Source organism: Ochotona princeps, chromosome 29 (genome assembly GCF_030435755.1).
Source record: "Ochotona princeps isolate mOchPri1 chromosome 29, mOchPri1.hap1, whole genome shotgun sequence".
Classification (NCBI taxonomy): domain Eukaryota; kingdom Metazoa; phylum Chordata; class Mammalia; order Lagomorpha; family Ochotonidae; genus Ochotona; species Ochotona princeps.
The window spans coordinates 18,698,197-18,719,081 of NC_080860.1; the positions used below are offsets into that span (position 1 = coordinate 18,698,197).

Sequence of the window (20,885 nt, forward strand, 5' to 3'; positions counted from 1 at the left end):
CCCAAGCTCTGTCCCTGGGTGGGGGGGGAGGGACAGCCCTACCCCAACACACACACACACACACACACACACACACACACACACACGATCTGGCTCTGAGCTCTGTCCCTAGCTGGGGAGGAGAGGCAGCCCCACTCCAGCCTCAGAACCATGGCCAACCTGCCATGCAGTAGGTCATGCAGTAAGCCAAGCTCACACTGCCGCTGCTCTGCATCGTGCTGCTATGCTATGTCCAGTCCCAGGCCAGCACAGGTGCTCCTTATACCCTGAATCCCTTTATGTCCCTCTGAGGTAGTCCTGGGCCTTGCCCTCCCTCCTCCTGCCCCTCTACTAACACCACCACCCCTGGCCAAAAAAGGCCCTCAACTATCCCCTCTCCTCCCCAGCATCCCATTGGAGGGCAAGAACCAGGTGTGTCAGTATGATGTCATCCCCATCCTGGTGCACCTGCTCAGGGACAAGGACACGGAGGTGCAGGCCAATGCTGCCGGGGCCCTGATGTACACCGTGGTGACCACTGAAGGTGAGGCGGAGGTGGCTGTGCGGGGACTCCCTGAGGCCAGACAGATCCAGGCAGGGTGGGGGGGTGACCTTGGCATTAGCCTGAATATTGCCCCCCGACCAGGCCTTGCAGTGAAGTCCTGTTAAGGCTTAGTTTGAGGCTCAGCCCTTGCAGGGCCTCCTTCCATACTGGGCACTGGAGGGGGTGGGTGGGTGTGAGAAACTCAAGTGTTTTGCCACCTAAAGGAATGACTGGATTTACGTTAACACACACACACACACACACACGCACACACATATGGGGATATTTGAAAGACAGAAGGACATCCACTGGGTCACTTCCCCAAATAGCCACAACAGCCACGGCTGGACTAGGCAGTAGCCAGGAGCCCAGAATGTCACCTGGGTCTCCCACATTGGGTGGCAGGACCCTTGGACCATTGTCCGCTGCCCTCCAGGCACGTTAGCCAGGAGCTGCATCAGAAGCAGAGCAGCTGGGACTCGAACCTGCAGTCCCATAGGAGATCCCAGCATCGCAAGCAGGTGGCTTAACCTACCCCCTGGGTTAACGTTTTAAAAACAACAGTCATGCTGTCTTGGGAGGATTGGAATGTGGGGTGGGAAGAAATAAGTGGACGGGGCTAAGCTGTTAGGGATAGGAAGGGCAGCAGCTGAAGAGGGGCCTGGGCTGAGAGCCAGACTCCAGAAGATGCTAGAAGGTGGTGGGGAGGTGACTAAGGAGCCTGGGGCTGGGTGGTTCCTACCCTAGAGACTGCACAGGCAGAGGGCTCCCCTCTGTCCAGCAGGCTCGGTAGCAAACCCAATGCTGGTGGCCCGGCAGGGAAGTATGCAGCCCTGGACGCCGAGGCCATTCCCCCACTCATGCAGCTGCTGTCCTCGGTCAAGAGCAAAGTGCGCCTGAACGCCACCAAGGCCCTCACCATGCTGGCCGAGGCCCCCGAGGGCCGTGCGTACCTGCAGTCCCACGTGCATGTCTTCCGGGTCCTTGAGGCAGAGCACAACGAGGCCATAAAGCGTGCGGCTCAGATCGCCATCAAAGTCATCGAGTGGAAGCCTTGAGCGCCTGCTGCGAGCCCCCTCCCAGTGTGTCAGAATAAAATGAGGAGTCTTTCCCTCTGGTCTGAATGCTGCTTCTGTGTCTGCGTCCCGTGGCCTGGGATGGCATGAAGGTGGGTTCTGCTCCCCGTTGGAGCCCAGGGACCCATCGGAGGTAGACAGTGGTGTGTTCAGAGCTCTGGGCACCAGTGGGGGTGGGAGCAGGAGCAGCCGCAGCCGCAGCCGCAGTCATAACAGGCAGCGCCAGAGCTTGGGATGCACTGGCAACCAGGCCCTGGCCTCATCGTCTCTGGTCAGTCAGTCCTGCCCCCTCTCCCATACTGCAGTACGGGAAGGAAGCAGACAGGTGAGGCTGTGTGTGTGTGGAGGGGGAGGCTGGGACAGTCCTAAAAGGTTCTGCCGGGAGTGAGCGTTGAAGCCAGCAGGGTTGGCTCTATGTCCTGGGTAAGATTGTGCCCATCTGCATGCCATCCCATCCACCCTCGGCAGAGCTTCCCATCTGGCCCTGTGGCTTCTCTCCCTGCAGCAAGACTGACTGGAGGCTGGAGAGCGGAGAGAAGGCGAGACACAGGACTGTGGTCACGGATGGGTGGCGGGGTGGGAGTAGGGAGGTAAGGCATGGCAGGGATGTGTGGGGGGACGGTTTAATTGCCTTCCTCCCCACTCCCCTCAGGAGCTGGTGGGGCTCCTGGCTCCTTGGAAGGGGTCTCCCTCATCCATGGCACCGCTAGTAGTCTTGTTTCCTGGGGTGGGGGGTGTTGATGGTGAGGGAACGCTCACCCCTTCCGGAATAGGGGTTATCAGGCAATCCAGAGCCTCTTCTCGGGAAGGGCTGTGAGCCCAGGGGCCCTCATTTCCCTGCCAGGAAACGCGGGGGAGTTGGTGTCACTAGAATTAAGGGATTAGCCCAGTAAGGCCTTCTTGTTCAGGGAGAGACTGGCTGGCTGCTGGCTCAGTTGTGGTTTCAGGTCCAATCCCTTCCATAGCAGAACAGGCACTGGGGGGGGGGGGTGTTCCAACTGCCCCTCAACTCACACAGCAGGCCCTGGCCCAAGTCACCCACCAACCTGCTGTGAGGACCCAGCTCTGGCCCAGCTCTGCGTAAGGCTCCTTCTTAGTTTAACCCTGCCTGGCTTCCTTCACCCTCCCTCTTCATGGACCCTTAACTCCAACTTGACAACACCTACCCTTAACTGTCTCCTAAGGGTGGTGGTAGTGGGGGGAGGAAGAATCCATCCTTCTCAGACTCCCAGAGCATAAAGAGAAAAGGGAGCATTTTTTCTAACTCTTGACTGCTAGCTGAGACATCACAAAGCAAGAAAGCCTTAGAAAAGGTTCCTTGTGAGTACAGACACAAAAACTCAACAAGTTAGCAAGCCAGGTCCAACAATATATGACAAGGATGTACTCCATGACCAACCAGGACTTGCCCCAGGAATGCAGGGTGGTTAAACGTGAGAGAATCAATCAGTGTTGCAGAGAGAGAATATAGGACAAAGGGCACATGATCACCTGAATGATGCAGTTAGGGGTCCAGCTTGGTGGCTTGGAGAGCCATCACCTGTGACACCAGCATCCATCCATATGGGTGCTGGTTGGGTCCTGGCAACTCCACCTGCCAACCAGCTTCGAGGAAGAGCAGCAGAAGATGGTCCAGATGTTTGGACCCCCACCAACCATGTGGGAGACGTGGTTAGGGCTCTGGGCTCTGGGCTTCTGGCTTTGGACTGGCCCAGTCCTTGCTGTTGCGGCCATCTGGGTGGCTAACCAGCAGATGGAAGGTCACTGTCTCCCTCTCTGTAACTCTTTCAAATAAATAAGTTTTCAAAACTAGATGCAATCAAAGCATTCCACAAAAATTAGACATCCATGATTAAAAACAAACGTTCAGCAAACTAGGAATTTTAGAGAGGAACTTCCTCTACATGATTTCAAAAACTGCAAAATCTCACATCTGACAAACATATTTTAGATTGAAAATGTTATAGTAAAAAAAAAAAACAACCTGCTTTCTCCCAGAGGTCAGGAACAAGACCAGGATATGTTGCTGCTTCTGCTCAGCCATGTTCTGGAGGTTCTAATAGGGCAGTTGGTTAAGAAACGGAAAGAGATGGGAACTGTGTATATGCATAGATCAAGGATGTACATTTAAGAAACATCAGGGCTAATCAGGTTCAGCAGTGTTGGCAAGATGTGAGGTCATAATGTGGAAATTAGTTGTGTTTGTGCATGCTGGCAGTAGACCAAACTAAAAAAAAATGCAATTGAGAAAAATAGTTTCACCTAATGATAGCATTAAAAAAAAAAAAAAAAAACAAGATTCCCAGGCATAAACTTGATAAAAGAAGTGCCGAGACTTGGCTCTGGAAACAAGACATGGTGGAAAAAGACCTTGATGTCCCATGTTTGTGGATCAGTAGACTGAGTCTACCACCACGATAGCAGAGAACTACTGCGTGCAGCTCAGACCCACGCTGTGGAAACGGAGCCCTCTCCCCGAGTGGCCAGTCTCTACGTGCTCAAGCTGGAGCGTCAGTGGGGCCCCTCCCTCCTTTTCTCTGCCCTTCAGTCACCACATGCTCTAGCCACGTCCTGGGGCGGTGGGCGAGGGGGGTGTCTTCTCTCTTTCCCAGGAGCAGCAGCAGCCTGGCAAATCCCATTCCATCACCTTCCCGGCCGCTGTTCTCATACTTAGCAGCCCAAGGCAGTGCACGACCCTCCACCCTCCTGCCCAGGCACATGCCATGCCTCCGTGTCCTCAGGCATGCCGTGGTGCCCCAGCTTTTGTCTTATCACGTGTGGATCCCTCTGGTCCCCTGTTGGGTGTTCAGCAAGCACACACGCTGCTTGGTAGGTAAAAGTGGGATCTCATGGCCACTCTCCAGTCTTCCCCTATGAAGTGTGCTGAGTCCTGGTACTCCTGTGAGGGCGGCTCTAATGACTTGACCATGATGATGCACTTGCCCTGGTGTGAGAACAGCAGGGCCACACGAGAAGCCAGCTATGGCTCTGCTTGGTGATCCGCTCTCAGAGTGGTTCCTTGTGGCTGCGGTTGTGGAGCTTGACACGGTGGCTGGCACCATGTCAGAACGGTCAGGAGAGGATCAAACAAGTGTGGGCAGAGTAGGTTCTCATGAGCCTTCAGCATGCTTTGCCATGATGCTGGCTTGGCTGCCCCCAGACCCACGCAGGGCATGGGAGACTTCTCAAAGACACACACCTTGTATTTTGGTCTGGGAAGGAAGAGGAGATTTAGGGAGTCCCTGCAGAGTGGCTTCTCTCTGTCAGCCAAAGGGCATCTCTCCCCTGGGGGAGGCTCCTGGCACTGTCCTCCTGAGGTGACGGAGTCTACGCCCTTGGGAGAGCCCAGCACCTGCCTTCTGGGGTGCTACCACAGACCCCTCCCCCCATCCCCTTCCCCGTGCTGAGCCGAGGAGAGCCTGTTCTGCCCGGTCCAGGCTATGCCTCTGTGGCCTGTGTGATCCAGCACTGGGCGTAGCATCCCTGTGAGGAACACACCCTGGTGGGGTGGAACAGGGGATGGGGCAGGGCTTCCACAGCGCATCTTTGCCACTTAACAATGAGGAGGGGATAAACAAAGCAACAGAGGTTGGGCATAGGAAAGGAATGGTGACAGTCAAGTAAACACAAGCAAAAAAAAAAAAAGTCCCAAATATATCTAGAATATATCTAGAGATAAAAAGCCAAAATTAAATTTAAAGTGAAAGTCAGTGTTTATGCGGTAGAACCATTTGGAGAAAATGACTCATTTCGTGAGGGAACAGCTGTTCTCATTTGCATAGTATGTCATCACCAGTGGACTTCATGCTGTCCTTCTGGCCTGGCATGCGGGGCCTTACGCCTGCTGATACTTGACGGATACCGTCAAGTGTTTTCATTAGAGTGATCATTGGTTCCTGGTCTTTGGGTTACCCTGAGAAAATGCTTGCTGTCCTCCATGCTGGGGACCCCAGAGCCTACGGCAGCTCTGCCCACCTACCCTCGCGGCCGTCCTGGGGCTGCGGCCGGCTCAGGCGTAGAAGATGAAACTTGTGATCACAAGTGTGATCAAGCCTAACATGAGGCCATGGACGACCCACTTGACCATGAGCATTGGACACGCGCAATGCACCTTTGCCCCTTCAGTCCTCTTGGCTGCCTCCCCCGGAGCCAGCCCTGCTGCCCCCTCGGGTGACTTGGCTTTGTGCTCCTTCGCCTTCTCTGGGGCCAGCTTGGGGCCTGGCTGTGGGTCCAGGCCACAGAACAGGTTCCACGTCCTCCAGAGACAGCTCTGGTCCTTCTTCAATAACTCTGGAACATAGGGGATGGGAGGAGGGCCACAGTCAGGGAGGACACGCTGGTTTCTGTACAGCAGGCACAACCTTTGGGCCACCCCCTGACCCTGTGCAACCCTCCATCCAGAGGACAGAAGATACCGCCCTGCTCTTGCTGGCAGTCTCTCAGGGAGTGTCTTCTCCAGCCATCTCCCAGTCCTATTGGCTGGCCCCAAGTAAAGGCTACCCTGAGTCCTGGAAAGCACCTCGCAGAGGCTGTCCAGAAGGAGATATGGGGACCCTGAGGCAGCAGCTGTTAATTTCCTTGGGCCAGACAGTGCAAATTGCCTAACCGCGGGGCCTGTTACTCCCCACCACTGGCTGCTGTCAGGGCGGGCAGGCGCCAGCTTGCTCAGGGCCTGCGCAGGTGTGGGTCAGCACCACGGCCAGCTCCAGCACAGCAGCCCAACCGTAGAGCACAGCTGGGAAAGGCTCCCTCTTGTCAGTTAGGGCCAGCTCCCTGTGGCATACCTGGTGCCATCTCTTTCTGTCTTGGTCCTCACAGCCTGGCTGAGAGGCATCTATGAGATGGAGCCCATCCGCTGGGGGACGCAGACATCTGACATTGGGACTGAACTCTCAAATGCCCACGTCCCATTTGTCATCATGTGGTTTCCAGGACTTGGGGTGGGGCCGGGGGGGAGGCGGATGCTGGAGAGCCCCAAGGCTCACCTATCACACAAACAGATAGTTGAAACAGCTGCATGCATATCCCCACTGACTTTCACTAGTGACATGCGGGGCCAGGGGCCAATACGTACCTGCCCAATGCCTGTTTCCCTTGCTCTAAAATGAAACTAATAGTTGAGGATACCACATGGGGTGTGCCTGGGGCATCGTGAGTACCCCATTCTAGAAAGGTGTCCAACAGGCACATGACTGGTTCAATGGGGTCTTCAGGGCGGGAGTCCCAGGTCCATCCGGCTCCTCCAGCCAGACCCTTTGCCTCCTCCTTTCCCCCACCAGACCTGCGGGCTCATCCCCACCTCTGCTGGGAACTAATCTCATTATCCCTCTGATCCCCCATCTGCGTCAGGGCCCAAGCTGCTCAGGTCACCTCCCCGGTGGCCCTGGACGCTCCCTTCTGACCCCAGCTGCCAAAACCTACCCATGGGCCCTCTGGAGGCCCTGGGGCCTCTTCCCTCAGAGGGAACATTCTTTGCTTTCCTACTCCCAGACCCCGGTGCCCTCTCAAAATGGGGCTGCTTCCCTCCTTGTCGTCACTGCCTCCAGAGCCTCCCCAGGTGGTGGCAGTCCTTCCAGACCATCTCCAGCCGCCTCCGAGGAGGAGAAGAGAAGCCAGCTGTTTTGAATCCCTGCACTGAACACCAATGGCCTCTTCCCTGGGGCACCACACCCTCGGTGGGCACAGAACAGCCTGGGGCCAGGTCTCAAGCCTCAGCACTCTTTGCCTGTTAGCGTTCCTCTCAGTGGACACCCCTGCCTCCTTGAAGCATTCCTGTGACACTGGGTGCTTGGCTGCTGCCTCCCACCTGCTGTCTCCTGCTTTCGACCTGGGCTCCCTGAGCTCCAGCCCTGACCTTGACTTCTAGGGGTGTGTCAGGTGTCTTATACCTCACCCTCTCCCCTACTCTCTCTAGCCCTGCCCTGTCCACTCCCTGTGGGTACCTTTAGAGTCACCATCTCAGGGAACATGAAAGATGGGGATTCTGCCTGGAGGAATGTTAATGGCCGGGAGGGAGCAGTGGAGTGAAGGCCACTGTGGGGCGCAGGCCACATCACCTGCCACGCTGCTCCCAGGCCGTGGTTCCCACTTCTCACCTGGCTGCAGCGGGTACTTGGAGTGTCTCTTCCATGGCAGCTCCCCCTCCAGGCTGACCCTTTCCTCCTGGCTGTTGCGTAGACTCCAGCAGAGCCGGTAGAGCTAGGGGAGAACAGAGTGTTGTCACCGCCAGCCCCTCCCTCTTCTCCTTTCCCAGTGGCTGCTCAGGATCAGCCAAGGCTGGGTACTAGGGTTTCCCCGTGGATTGAAAGACAGTGGCGTTGTCAGATTCTACCAGGTGGTGGGAGGGATGTGGGATGGTGACGCAGATGAACCAGGAACTCTGGGTTGCATTAGTGCCAGCTGTGGTACCATGGTGACCGTGCAGACAGTGGCCAAGGATTAACTCAACCCACCTGGGGACCTCACTCATCTTTCAGGGTAAAGCGAGGCATTGGAGGCAATAAGCTTGGGGGTGCTTCCAGTGTGAGGGGCTGGGAATGGAAACCCACTCCTGCAGGTAGGTGAAAGAGGTGCCCTTCCCCCAGGGGTGGCCCTGTTGTGGGGATCGGTGGGACAGGAAGTAACCCAGAGCTTGCCGGGGGACATTGTGGAAGCTTCTGCTGGACACCGGTGAGGGTTGCGACAGCCCAGGGTGGCTGCACCTGACCCTGGACAATGCTCAGTTGCTCAAGCTCCACAGAGGCCAAGGGGATAGTCACTTACCCTCCTCCGCCACTGCTCCACCTTCTCCCACCCTTCTTAAAACATATTTGGAAACTCTGGGACATAACAAAACCCAGCAAAAAGATTTTTTTTTTCTTTTTAAGACCGGGATCCACAGAAGCTCCAAGGAAGTGAACGCTTCTGCCACACTGAATTTGTTCTGCAAGGGACATGTCTGAGTCTGCTACCCAGCCTCAACTAGGGTGCTGGAACCTCTGGCCTGTGGCTCCTATGGCGCCGTTCATGAGCTCTAAGTAGGGCCCTCATTGCTGTTCCCGACCCACGTGGATGAGTTGGCGGGGTGGGGTAGGGGTGTCCTGCCTCTCCTGGTTGTGGGGAGCAGGGGATGCCACGTTTAGAGGACTCACCCACGCTGCTTCCCCCCACGCTGTTCTCCCTTCCCTCTCGGACAGTTACTGTGCCTTCTCCAGGACGCTGGCAGCTGCTGACAGGGCTGGGAGAGACTCAGACATCCTTGGCTGAAGAGAGATTGGGCATGAGCCCAAGACTGAGAGGATGCGAGGGGCGGAAAAGGCCACAGAGCCAGCGGCTTCCAGCATCTCAGGGAAGTCTCCCTGCGGGGGTGTTGCCGAGGCAGGGGGCCAATCCCGGGTTGACAGTGACCATCCTGTCTCTGCTCTATCCATCTCACTGCCCCTACCCGCAATCACCCTCCCTGCTTGCAGCAAAAGGAAACTGAAGGGAGAGAAGGAGAGAGTCGGCCGGGGTCGTGGGTAGGGGGTGGGGATGGGAGCCCGAGGGTTGCAGCCTTCCAATTGCACCTGTCCTGTTGCTGATAGAGTCCCAGTTCTGATGACACTTGGGTGACAGTGCAGCAAATGGACTGAGACCTCTCATTTCCATTTCTTCCAAGGGCCCTCCCCGACTCTACACCCCCCAGATTGTTGACTCGCTTGCCTGCTCGCCCATTTGTTCACTCACTGGATGGACTTTCCGAGATGCTCCCTCCTGATTCTGCCCAAGGGGACCAAGACCCTGTCCTGCCAGAGGTGCAGATGCAGGTGAAGACGTGGCACCTCAGAACCAGGTTACAGCCAGGCCTGCCCCTCACCAGTTTTGTTCTCTTGGGTCAGGTAACCCAGCTGTCTCAGTCCAGGCTTTCTAACAGACCCTCAAAACCTGGGGGTATTGGGGGCTGCCTTCTGGGGGGCTGGGAGGGCTTGTAAGGAGGAGGAGGTTGCCAGCATCATCCCTCCCCCACCTTCTGGCTTAATCTCTTCCTGGTGGGCAGTAGCTGGGCCTGCTGGGATTATAGTAATTCACACACTGAAGTTAGTGACCTGGGGAATCCCAACAGAACGTAGCATCTTGAAACAGCCAAATTCCTCACATCTCTGAGGAGCTTTCCTCTAAGTTTAAAGGCAAGGACAGCTTCTGTTCTACCCTATGTCTCATACTCCACACCCCACACCCCCGCCCCTGGGACCTGCCAACATCCAAAGACACAGGCCACTACTCACAGGGGACCCACAACCTCCCCTGGGACCCTGGCATTGGGCGCAGAGCACCCCAGAGACAGCACTCACGTGTTTGTCAGGAATGGGGTCTGTGGCTAAGGAGATGGTCAGCATGCTGAGCACGCAGATCCCAAGGAGGATCAGGCTGAAGTAGAGGTAATGCAGGCCACAGAGAAAGGACGGACAGTTGCTCTTCTGCAGGCAGTTCCACTGCCGGCTGAAGCCAAAGTGGATGAGCAGGCGGGAGACGCCCAGCACGGTGCCCAGAGTCAGTCCCCAGAAGGCACCCTGCCAAAAAAAAAAAAAAAGAGCAATCAGGTGTCCTCCCATAGAGTCGCCGAGGAGGGAGCCGGGATCAGACAGAGCTGGCCACATCTTCACGCTTCTGGACAGCTACCAGTCCCCAAGGAGGCCATCCAGCCCTCACAGAGAAACTGAATGTGACGGACGGAGAGGCGATACTGGGCCCGAGACACCTGCTTTCTCCCTTCAGTCGGAGAATGTAAAAACTCTACAGAGAGATACAAGGAATGGGGCATCGCATGTTGAATGTGCCTGCCCCATGCCCCTCTCCTCAGAAAAGCACCTTGTCTTCCCAGGTCCTCAGAGTAACCTCTCCATCCTCCCCCTAGCTGTTTCAGGTCAAAATCCCGGGAGCCAGCCATGCAGCGTTCCTTCCCTTCCCGCAATCCTGTCTGTTGGCTCTGCCTCCCAAAGGTATCCTAGATTCAAGGGAGTGCTTGCTGCCATTTCCTACGGCAACCCAGGCTTTGTCCTCAGCCTGCCCCAGTCTCCCACGCATGAGGGCCCTGCCTGGTCTCCTGCTTGCTCACGCCCTGCCTCCTTCTCTCTCCAACCCCAAGAAGCCACAATGGCTTCCCCACATACACTAGAGGGTGCCATGCCTGCCTGGCCTATCCCACCACATCTGTGAGAATCAGACCTTGGTCCTGTACCGCAGCGCACCTACCTCCCCCAGCCCAGCGGCTCTCCCTTGCTCTCCTCCCACAACCTGCCCACTCGCTCCTCGCTTGGGTCTCCCCCACCGTTGTCCTTCTCCCAGCTTGGTTCTTCTCCCGATCTTGGTGTCTCTGACTTGAGCTTCAGGCCTCAGATTCAGGGCCACCTCCTTGGAGAGGTCTTTTCCTAGCTGACACCTGCCACTGTTAGTGCCACCCCTCCAAGAGCCTGTGTTATCTCTTTGTAAACATCTTTACAGATTTATATGGAAAAGGGAAGAGGAGCAGAAGAGAGAGACAGAGAGAGAGAGAATGAAATAGGCTCTCCAAATGCCCAAATAGGGCTAGGCCAGGATGAGTCAACAGCTGAGAACTCACTCCAGGTTTCCCACGTGGGTGGCAGGGACCCTGAGTCCTTGAGTCCCATCACCTTTTGTCTCTCATGGTACATATTAATGGGGAGGCTGGAAACACCAGCAAAGCCAGGGCTCGGAACCAGGCATTCTGAAATGGGACGTACACGTCCCCATGAACTTTTGGAAAGCTTGTTCTAGAAGGGCAAGCACACTGGGGAAACAGCAGAAGGCCAAAGCCAGGAACCATTTGCTGAGGGCCAAGGGTAGAGGCCAGATGAGGAGCCCCTATGCCATTGTGGGGAGGGGGAGGAGTAGAGGAGGGAAGAATTGTCCAGACTGAAGACAGTGCATGTGGTGCACCTGCAGGTGGATAGAGACCAGACTCTGCTGACCCCTACTCCTCAGACTCTGAGCTTGTCATCCTAACTGGGAGACAGAATCCCATTCCTGTTCCTCTTCTGGGGCATCCCTGGAGCATATGCCTGGGGCTACAGGGAATGCAGCTCTGAAGGCTGCAGCCAAGAACTCTAGCTGGTGGGTCTAGAGCAGGGGTGGGGCATACTTCTGTGCCAAGGGCCTCCTGGGATCACTCTAACATTATTCACAGGTCATACAACATTGTTGACTTAAAAAATAAAGAGCTTGCTCCAAGGTGCTGGTATGATGATGGCTCAACTGGCTAATCTTTTGCTTGCCACCAGCAGCATACCATTTAGGTGCTGGTTCATGTCCTGGCTGCTCCACTTCCCATCCAGCCCCCAGCTTGTAGCATGGAAAAACAGTGGAGAATGCCCTAAAGCCTTGGGACCTTGCACCCATGTGGGAGACCCAGAAAAAGCTCCTGGCTCCTGACGTCAGATTGGCTCAGCTCTAGCCATTATGACCATTTGGGGAGTGAACCAGTAGATGGAATATAATTTTGTCTTTCTCTCTGTGGTTCTTTCTAATTAAAAATAAATAAATTGGGCCTGGCACAGTAACCCAGTGGCTAAAGTCCTCACCTTGTATGTGCCAGGATCCCATATGAGCGCCGGTTCATATCCCGGCAGCCCTGCTTCCCATCCAGCTCCCTGCTTGTGGCCTGGGAAAGCAGTCGAGGATGGCCCAAGGCATTGGGACCCTGCACCCACGTGGGAGACCTGGAGGAAGTTCCTGGCTCCTGGGCTTAGGATCGGCACAGCACCAGCCGTTGCGGTCACTTGGGGAGTGAATCATTGGACGGAATATCTTCCTCTCTGTCTCTCCTCCTCTATGTATATCTGCCTTTCAAATAAAAATAAAATAAATCTTAAAAAAAAAACTAAAAAAAAAAGTCTTACTGGTGCAGTGATGGAGCGAACACGGATCACGTTACAAACGGAGGGGTGAACAACTGAAGAGTTTGGCCTTCCCCTCCACCCGCACATGCTCAAGAGGGAGCTTGGAGCAGACGTGCCAGGGAGGAGGAAAGACAATCAGGAGTGCAAATGGCACCAATGGCCAGAACTCCGGAAGCACAAGAAACCCTTCTGAAGGACAGCTCCTTGCAAAGGTCACAGCCAGTGACCCTTTCCAGCAGGCTGTGCAGTGGCCGAGTCGACACCCACCTTCTCATTGACCCTCTTGCAAAATATGGCAAGTAGGAAGACAGCAGTGATGGGTGGCGTCATGAAACTCCTGATGGCCTGCTTGTATTCAAAGAGCGTTTCGCTGTGCCCCGTGTCCATGATAGGGACCCAGACGATGGTGACTGCAAATAGGAGTATAACAAAAAACCTGCAGATTGAATCAACAGTCAGTAAGGAGTGTATGGGTTCTGCTTCCCTGCCAATAACACAGCTACACATCATTAACTGGACCATTCCTTCACTTACATTCAGAGAAAGTCACATGAAAATTCAGAATGATGGGTCTGGCATGATTGTGTAATGACTAAACCTTTACCCTGCAAGCACCGGGATCTCATATAGTCACCCGGTTGGGTCCCAGCTGCTCCACTTCTCATTCAGCTCCCTGCTTGTGGTTTGGAAATTCAGTGGAGGACGGCCCAAAGCCTTGGGACCCTGCACCCATGTGGGAGATCCAGAAAAGAAGCTCCAGGCTCCTGGCTTCGGATTGGCTCAGCTCTGGATGCTGTGGCCATTTGGGGAGCGAACCAGAGGATGGAAGATCTTTCTGTTTCCCCTTCTCTCCATAAATCCGATCTGATTTTTAAAATAAAAACAACAACAACAAAAAAACACAAACAAAACAACAACAATAAAACACCTCTCCAACAGGAGCCAGCACCATGGTGTAGCAAACTAAGCCTCCGCTTGGGATGTTGGCATCCCATATGGGCAGGGGTTCAAGTCCTGGCTGCTCCATTTCCAATTCAGCTCTCTGCTGGTGTCCTGTGAAAGCAGCGGAGAGTGGCCCAGGTCCCTGAGCCCCTGTACCCACATGAGAGACCAGGAAGAAGCTCCCGGCTCTTGGCTTTGGATTGGCTCAGCTCTCGCCTTTGCAACCATTTGGGAAGTGAATTAAACAATGGGAGATCTCTCTCTATCCTTTCTCTGTAAACCTGCCTTGTCAATAATAAATAAACAAATTTTTGAACATCTCTAAAACAACCAAAAGGAGTTAAAATACGGCATTAAAATCTATTTCTAGCCCCACTAATGATTACATTACATGCAAATGGGTTAGAGTTTAATCCAACTCTTCCATGAGGGTGCAGGAACCCAACTTCAGGAGCCATTACTGCTGCCTCCCAAGAAAAGCATTAGTAGGAAGCTGGAGTCTTAAGTTGAGACTGGGTATTAAACTCAGGCACTGCAATATGGGATGTACTAGGCCAAACACCCATCTTGTGATGGAAGATTTTAACATCCTTGTTTCCATACTGAATGCACTGAAATGGATAAACACACTTTAGACAGACTAGGTAGAAATTTGGGAAGCATTCAAAAGTATCACTTAATTTTTGAAAGACTAAAATAGTACAGAATATGTTTTAGATCATGGTGAAAGGAAATCAGAAAACACTTGCTATAAGCTTGTAGGAAAAGTACCAAATACTTGGAAAAATAAAATTGCACACTTCTAAAGTGGCCCATGGATCGAAGAGACAAATCACAAAGGAAATCAGGAAATATTGTAAAACAAAATAAAATGAAAATACAACATGCCAACATCTGTGAAATGGCACCAAAAAGCTGGGCTTAGAGGGAAATTTCTAGCTGTGGTGAAAAATAAGAAAAACAATTACAACAATAACTGAAAACGGAACAGTGAACTCGGCTGTGAGATCTGCACAGTGAAAACTAGAGAAGAGGGGAAATCAGAGAAGTTGCAAGTGAACGGAGAGTCTCCCAAGATGAGGGACTGGAGGGCTTGGTTTTAAAGATGTCCCTTCTATCTCTGTTGATTGTAGATGTCATACAAGCAAGATCCTAACACCTCAAAACTGGCCAGCTGGTTCCACAGATCACACGGGAAAGTGAAGACTTGGAGAACAGTTGTTGCAAGGTTGGAATAAAACGGGAGGGCTCACTCCCAGCTTCTAAACAGAATCCCGGAGAATGGGCCATTTATGCAAAGCCGGTAATGATAGTTCATGGTTCTTGTGGCTGGAAAAATCCAAGATCCAGGTTCGGGCATGCTATACAGCTCCAACAGGATTCGGCCCCTGGACTCCTGAAGATGTTTGTCGCTCAGACACCTGGGGTGATGGCCCTGAGAAGGAGCAAGCTGAATCTATCACCCTACTTCAGGAAGTGTGTCTAGCGGGAGGTCATTAGGGAATTGGGGGGTGTGTCCTTGAAACGCAATTTCAAAGAAGGAGAAGGTTATAAATGCTTGATTGGGTCCAGCCACTCTCTGCTTGCCAAGCAATCCTTCTATGTGCCATCTGCTGCCATCCCAGAGTCATCTGAGCTGGAATGTTCTGAGCCACGGAAGCCCCTCTTTCCTTCACAGGTATTGTCTCAGGTATTTCATGATAGTGATGAAGAGGTGACCGATACGTGGCATTTGGTGTCTGGCGAGGACAAGAAGGCTGGGTCCCGCATAGGACACAAGGCAGAGCTTACTGCTGCATTTGAATGGACCTTACTACATTTTATTGGAGGAGAAACTCAAAAGGCCTGCTTCTTATGCTATCACACTTGGCCATTAAACTTCAACATCTGAATTTTGGAGGAGACACATCCAAACCTTACTTAGACTTTTTTTTTTTTTTTTAAAGACATAGTACCCGAGACACTTTAGGGCTAGCAGTAGACAAAATGCAGCATAAAATGGAGTTCAAGGGCTCATGTGGTGGCATAACACTAATCCTCCATCTGCTGGTGCTGGCATCCCACACAGGCACCGGTTTGCGTCCTAGTAGCTCCACTTCTGACCCAGCTCTCTGCTTACAGCCTGGGAAGGCAGTGGAGGGGGGGGGTGGCCTAAGTCCCTGGGGCTCCGCACCCATGTGGGAGACTGAGAGGAAACTCTTGGCTCCCAGCTTCGGATCTGCTCCACTCCAGTCATTATGGCCCTTTGGGGAGTGAAATAGCCGTCTTTCCTTCTCTTTCTATTAAATCTTTAAAATAAAAATAATCTTTGGGCCCGGTGCTGTGGCCTAGCAGCTAAAGCAATAGAGGACAGCCCTAAGCCTTGGGACCCTGCACCCATATGGGAGACCTGGAAGAAGTTGCTGGCTCCTGGCTTCGGATTGGCGCAGCACAGGCCATTGTGGTCACTTGGGGGAGTGAATCGTCGGACAGAAGATCTTCCTCTCTGTCTCTCCTCCTCTCTCTGTATATCTGACTTGGCAAGATCGACAGCATTTCAGTACTATTGAAACCACTTAAGTAGAACACTTGGGACCCCTAAGATGACATTGGGTGGCCATTCCCCATCCCTGGATCCTAAGGCAGTTGGGAGGCTAGGTGCGGCTTCTCCCCTTATCTTTCCTCTTTCCCCAGACACAGGATGAAAGAAGAGAAAATTTGGAAACAATGGTCTCATCCGCTTTCCCCTACTCCTCATATAAATTATATGGGGTGGTGTGAGGAGGTTATGGGCAGATGGCCACCATGTGATATGAAACACTTGAGCATCCTCGGACTTTGATATCTGTGATGGAGCCTAGAAACCAACTCCTGCACAGACACAAAGAGACGACTGTATTTAGCACTGTATTCTTTTTTCTACAGTGCTTTGCAATTTTCAGTAATTTTCTCATATTTTTTGGGAGAATTTTCCCTAGGTATCAGATTTGGTTGAATGATGCTATAAATGGTAATATGCAAAATGTGTCATTTGTAAAATATCATTGATTCCTATATTTTGGCTTTGTATTAAATCTTGCTAAACTCATTTTTAATTTTTAGTAATTCTTCTGTAAGATCTTTTGTAATTATTTTATTTCTCTCTTTTTTTTAATTCTTATGGTATTTATTCCCCTCTCCCTTCTTTTTTTGGTCTTTTGGATTGGGTATACCTCCAGCACAGTGTTTCATTTTTTTGTTTTTAAAGATTTATTCATTTTTTATTGGAAAGTCAGACTTATAGAGAAAAGGAGAGACAGAGAAAGATCTTCCATCCACTGGTTCACTCCCCAAGTGGTCACAATGGTCAGAGCTAAGCTGATTCAAAGCCAGGAGCCAGGAGCTTCCTCTAGCTTTCTCACGTGGGTGCAGAGTCCCAAGGCTTTGGCCCATCCTCCACAGCTTTCCCAGGCCAAAGCAGGGAGTCTGAAGGGAAGTGGAGCAGCCAGGATATGAACCAGCACCCACATGGGATCAAGGTGGTTGCAAGGCAAAGATTCAGTCACTAGGCCATTGTGCCGGGTTCTGACCTCTGTTGCACTGCTGAATATAAAAATAGCTATAGAGGTGTTCACTTTGACAGCACATACACTAAAACTGGAACAACACCGAGAGGATTAGCAGGGCCCCTGTGCAAGGATGACACGCAAAAAGTAGCTACAGAGGGCCCGGCATGATAGCCTAGTGGTTAAATCTTACCTTACAGGTGCTGGATCCCATATGGATTGTCCACAGAGCCAGGAACACGCTGCACAGCTTAGCCAGAATTGTCTCACATGTTTCACCTTCCATCCTCTGACAAGGCAATGAACATCCCCGGCTGGCTTAGATGAGCTGGCCGTCATAATCTCCGCGTGCGTCTGGACATGCTGTCCACTATACAGGCATCAGCAACTGAGGAGGTCCAGTCCTGCTACAAGCACTCCAAGGTCAGACAACACATTTTCCCCTGTGGTTGGGATCTCAGTCTGGCGGTCTAGTTGGGGAGTACCCCAAGAAATCTTGCCTGGGGTGACCTCAGACTTGACTCCTGTGTGCACCAGCCATTGCACATACCGGTGGATGCAGCTGCCTGTTCAGTTATGCCCCAGTCCCAGATCTCATCAAACCAAAGGGCGCTACAGCTCGGCTCAGCCAGCCTGCCACAGAGCTGGTCCTCACGCATACCAACAGGTGCTGTGTCCTAGTCAGGGTGACTTCCAGTAATCCCCACCGGGCTCACCCCAGCACCATTGTTTGTATGTGCCAGCCTCTGCTGCAGCCTAGCCTGGCCCAGTCCACATCCTATCTGGCTCTTGTGCACATCCATGGGTGCTGTGGCTTAGCTCTGCCCACCTAGCTCCCAGACCTGACCCTCACGTATATTGACAGGTGCTGCCGCCTCGTCCAGGCTGGCCCGCCTCCAGCCCTGGATTTCGTGCTCACCAGTGGGAGGTATAGCCTGGCAGGGGAGTCTGGCTTCAGTTCTGACACAGCGGCATCTGCAGAGTAAGTGAAGCAGTGGATGGAAGCTCTGCCTGTCTGCCTCTCAGATGAAAAACAAAAGCAAAACCCTTTCTCCGTCTAATTTGAAGGGAGGAATCTTTTCAGAGGACGTACGTGTAGTCTAGTCATCTCAGCCATTTAACGTTGTTTAGTCAACTTACATCTCATGGAATTACTCATCTCTGTGGGTTATATGTGCCATGATGCCATTTTTAAAAATTTAGTTCACCTGTTTCATGTTTGCCCGTTTTTTTGGACTTCACTTGGACTAACCAAATTATTTTTATATTTTCCTGCCATTCACTTGCTAAACAATCTTGCACTGTTCTCCTATTACTTAGCCTAGCAATTACATATGTCCTTGTGAAACTACGGTCTGGCACAAGTTTGCTTTTCATCACACCCTCAATATTTATTTTGTCAGTATTTACTTCTACGTTTACCCTTTTTTTTTTTTTTTCTTCTCTGAGGTTCAACTCCGAGTTCATTTTCTTCAGCCTCAAAAACTTCCTTTAGTATTTACCGGGCAAGTCTAAAGTAATACATTCTCTCCACTGTATTTCCCCCAAAAAACAGCATATTTATTTTACGTCCATTTCAGAGAATACTTTGGGGTAGGTCCTGGGTTCTAGCAGGGTGATTCCTCCCCGTAGCACTCAATGTCTTTTCATTGTCTTGGCTGTCCTAGCCCCGTTGTTGCGCATTTTGCTAAATCAACCTCCTTGTCTCTCCTTTATTGAAAGGTAATGTGTTTTAGTTTCCCCTGGCTGCTCTAAAGATTTTCTCATTATCTTTCATTTTCAGCAGTCCGGCCATAATGTCATGTAGGTATGGCTTCCTCGGTCTTCATTTGGCTTCAGTTTGTGTAGTTTAAGTTTCTCTATGGTTGTTCTTCCATTTCAGGAATATCTTGGCCACTACTACCTTACTAAAAGTATTTCTATCCAGTTTGTCCTCTTCTTTTTGTGATTTCGGTTTCTGGTTGTGGGTCACATGTTATCCTGCTTTGTTCCCATGTATTTCAGCTTCAATGTTGTCAACTGATCCATTTTCTATCCACTAATTCTAACTTCTGCTATAATCCAATTTGAGTTAAGCGTCAATGGAGTTTTTTTTTTTTTAAAGATTTACTTGTTTTTATTACAAAGTCAGATATACACAGAGGAGGAGAGACAGAGGAAGATCTTTTGTGCGTTGATTCACTTCCTATGTGGCCCCAACTGCAGAAGCTGAGCTGAACTGATCTGAGGCCAGGAGCCTCTTCCAGGTCTACCATGCAGGTGCAGGGTCCCAAGGCTTTGGGCTGTCCTCAACTGCTTTCCCAGGCCACAGGCAAGCAGTTGGATGACAGGAGGGACCGCTGGGATTAGAACCGGTGCCCATATGGAATTCTGGCATAAGCAAGGCAAGGACTTTAGCAACTAGGCTACCACACCGGGCCCAAGACACAGATCTTTCTTCTGCTGGTTCACTCCTCAAGTGGCTGCAACATCTGGACCTGGACTGATCTGAAGCCAGGAGCTTCTTCTGGGTCTCCCACATGGGTTCAGAGATCCAAGGCTTTGGGCTGTCCTCTATTGCTTTCCCAGTCCATAAGCAGGGAGCTGGATAGGAAGTGGAAAAACCAGGACAGGAGCCAGCACCCATACGGAATGCTGGCACTTGTAGGTGGAGAATTAGCCAGTTAAGACACTCACTGGGCTCCAATCAAATTCTTAATTTCAGATCATTTTCATTTACTGAACATTTTTTTTAACCATTTTATATAAAAAAATTCTGTGTTAAAATTCTCCATCTTTTCATCTATTTTATATATCTCTATATTTTACTGCACATATGAAATCTGGTTGTATTAAAGTCCTTGGCTGCTGGGCCCAGTGTGGTAGTCCAATGGCTAAAGTCCTCACCTTGTATACGCCATTTGGTCACTGGTTCATGTTCCGACTGCTCCACCTTCCTTTCAGCTCTCTACTTGTGGCCTGGGAAGTAGATGAGGACAGCCCATGGCCTTGGGTTCCTGCACCTGAGGGGAGATCTGGAAGAGGCTTCTGGCTCCTGGCTTCGGATCGGCTCAGGTCTGGCGGCTATGGCCACTTGGGGAGTGAACTGGCAGAAGAAAGATCTGTCGCTCCTTCTCTCTGTAAATCTGACTTTCCAATACAAAAATGTAAAAAACTCCTTTAAGTCTTGGCTGCTAAGCTCACTGGTGGGTCTACTTTCATAACCCAACTTACCCATACGCATATATCCATCTAATTTATCTAAACAGATTGTTGAGGGGGAATGCTCTTGCTTTGTGCCTTTCTAGTTTCTTCATAAAGCATGATGCAGGCTTTTGGAGTGATGGCTGGGTCTCCTCATATTGAAAGGCATTTTTTTTTTTCTTTTACCAAATGCCTTTCTATCACTGGTAAATAGACACGCATGATTGTCTGCTTTTGGCTTGTGAAGATAATGAGCTGCAGTGTTGTATTTCCTATTGAGCTGACCTGGGAAAAGATCATAAGAGCCAGGAGCTTCTTCCGGGTCTCCCACAGGGATTGCAGGGTCCCAAAGTTTTGGGTCATCCTCTGCTGCTTTCCCAGGCCATAAGCATGGATGCCCCCCACAGGAGGTGGAGCAGCCGAGACATGAACCAGTGCCCATATGGGATTCTGGAGTTTACAGGAGGAAGATTAGCCAATCGAGCCATTGCACAGGGCCCTGTAGTGTTCTCTCAAAATGTTTTCATCTACTTGGGAAGGCAGATGAAATGGGGGAGGGAGAAACAGAGAGAGAGAGAGAGAGAGAGAGAGAGAGAGAGAAGAGACTTTTCACTAGTACATTCTCTAATGGCCTATGACATCCAGAAGCTAGGAACTCCACGTAGGTCTCCCATAAGAGTGGCAATGGCTCAAGCACTTGAACTTTCACTCACTGCCCACTAGGAGGCACTGGCAGGAAGCTGGATTGGAAGCAGAGCAGCTG

General features: G+C 51.8%; 2 protein-coding genes and 1 pseudogene across 5 annotated transcripts in view; 2 read left to right on the forward strand and 1 right to left on the reverse strand.

The window, feature by feature from the left end:
* The window catches only part of RSPH14 (radial spoke head 14 homolog), a 57,703-nt gene extending 56,111 nt beyond the window's left edge, over nucleotides 1-1,592 (forward strand). Inside the window, exons 6-7 of one of the 2 annotated variants that reach the window (XM_058656645.1) lie at nucleotides 387-523; nucleotides 1,308-1,555. In XM_058656645.1, coding sequence (XP_058512628.1) covers nucleotides 387-523; nucleotides 1,308-1,423 — 253 coding nt within the window. In that variant the 3' untranslated portion in view covers nucleotides 1,424-1,555. Of the gene's footprint in view, nucleotides 1-386; nucleotides 524-1,307 lie in introns of both variants that reach the window. The other variant, XM_004592038.3, reaches the window with a different exon arrangement.
* Nucleotides 1,593-5,288: 3,696 nt separating this feature from the next.
* The window catches only part of LOC101536605 (sodium/glucose cotransporter 1-like), a 48,017-nt gene continuing 32,420 nt past the window's right edge, over nucleotides 5,289-20,885 (reverse strand). For all 3 annotated transcript variants that reach the window (XM_058656629.1, XM_058656630.1, XM_058656628.1), the window contains 4 exons: nucleotides 12,741-12,909; nucleotides 9,909-10,127; nucleotides 7,695-7,797; nucleotides 5,289-5,889 (listed from right to left, as the gene is read on the reverse strand). In XM_058656629.1, the coding sequence (XP_058512612.1) occupies nucleotides 5,609-5,889; nucleotides 7,695-7,797; nucleotides 9,909-10,127; nucleotides 12,741-12,909 (772 nt within the window). In that variant the 3' untranslated portion in view covers nucleotides 5,289-5,608. The remainder of the gene's footprint in view (nucleotides 5,890-7,694; nucleotides 7,798-9,908; nucleotides 10,128-12,740; nucleotides 12,910-20,885) is intronic.
* On the forward strand, nucleotides 17,001-17,090 carry LOC118759875 (U6 spliceosomal RNA; annotated as a pseudogene).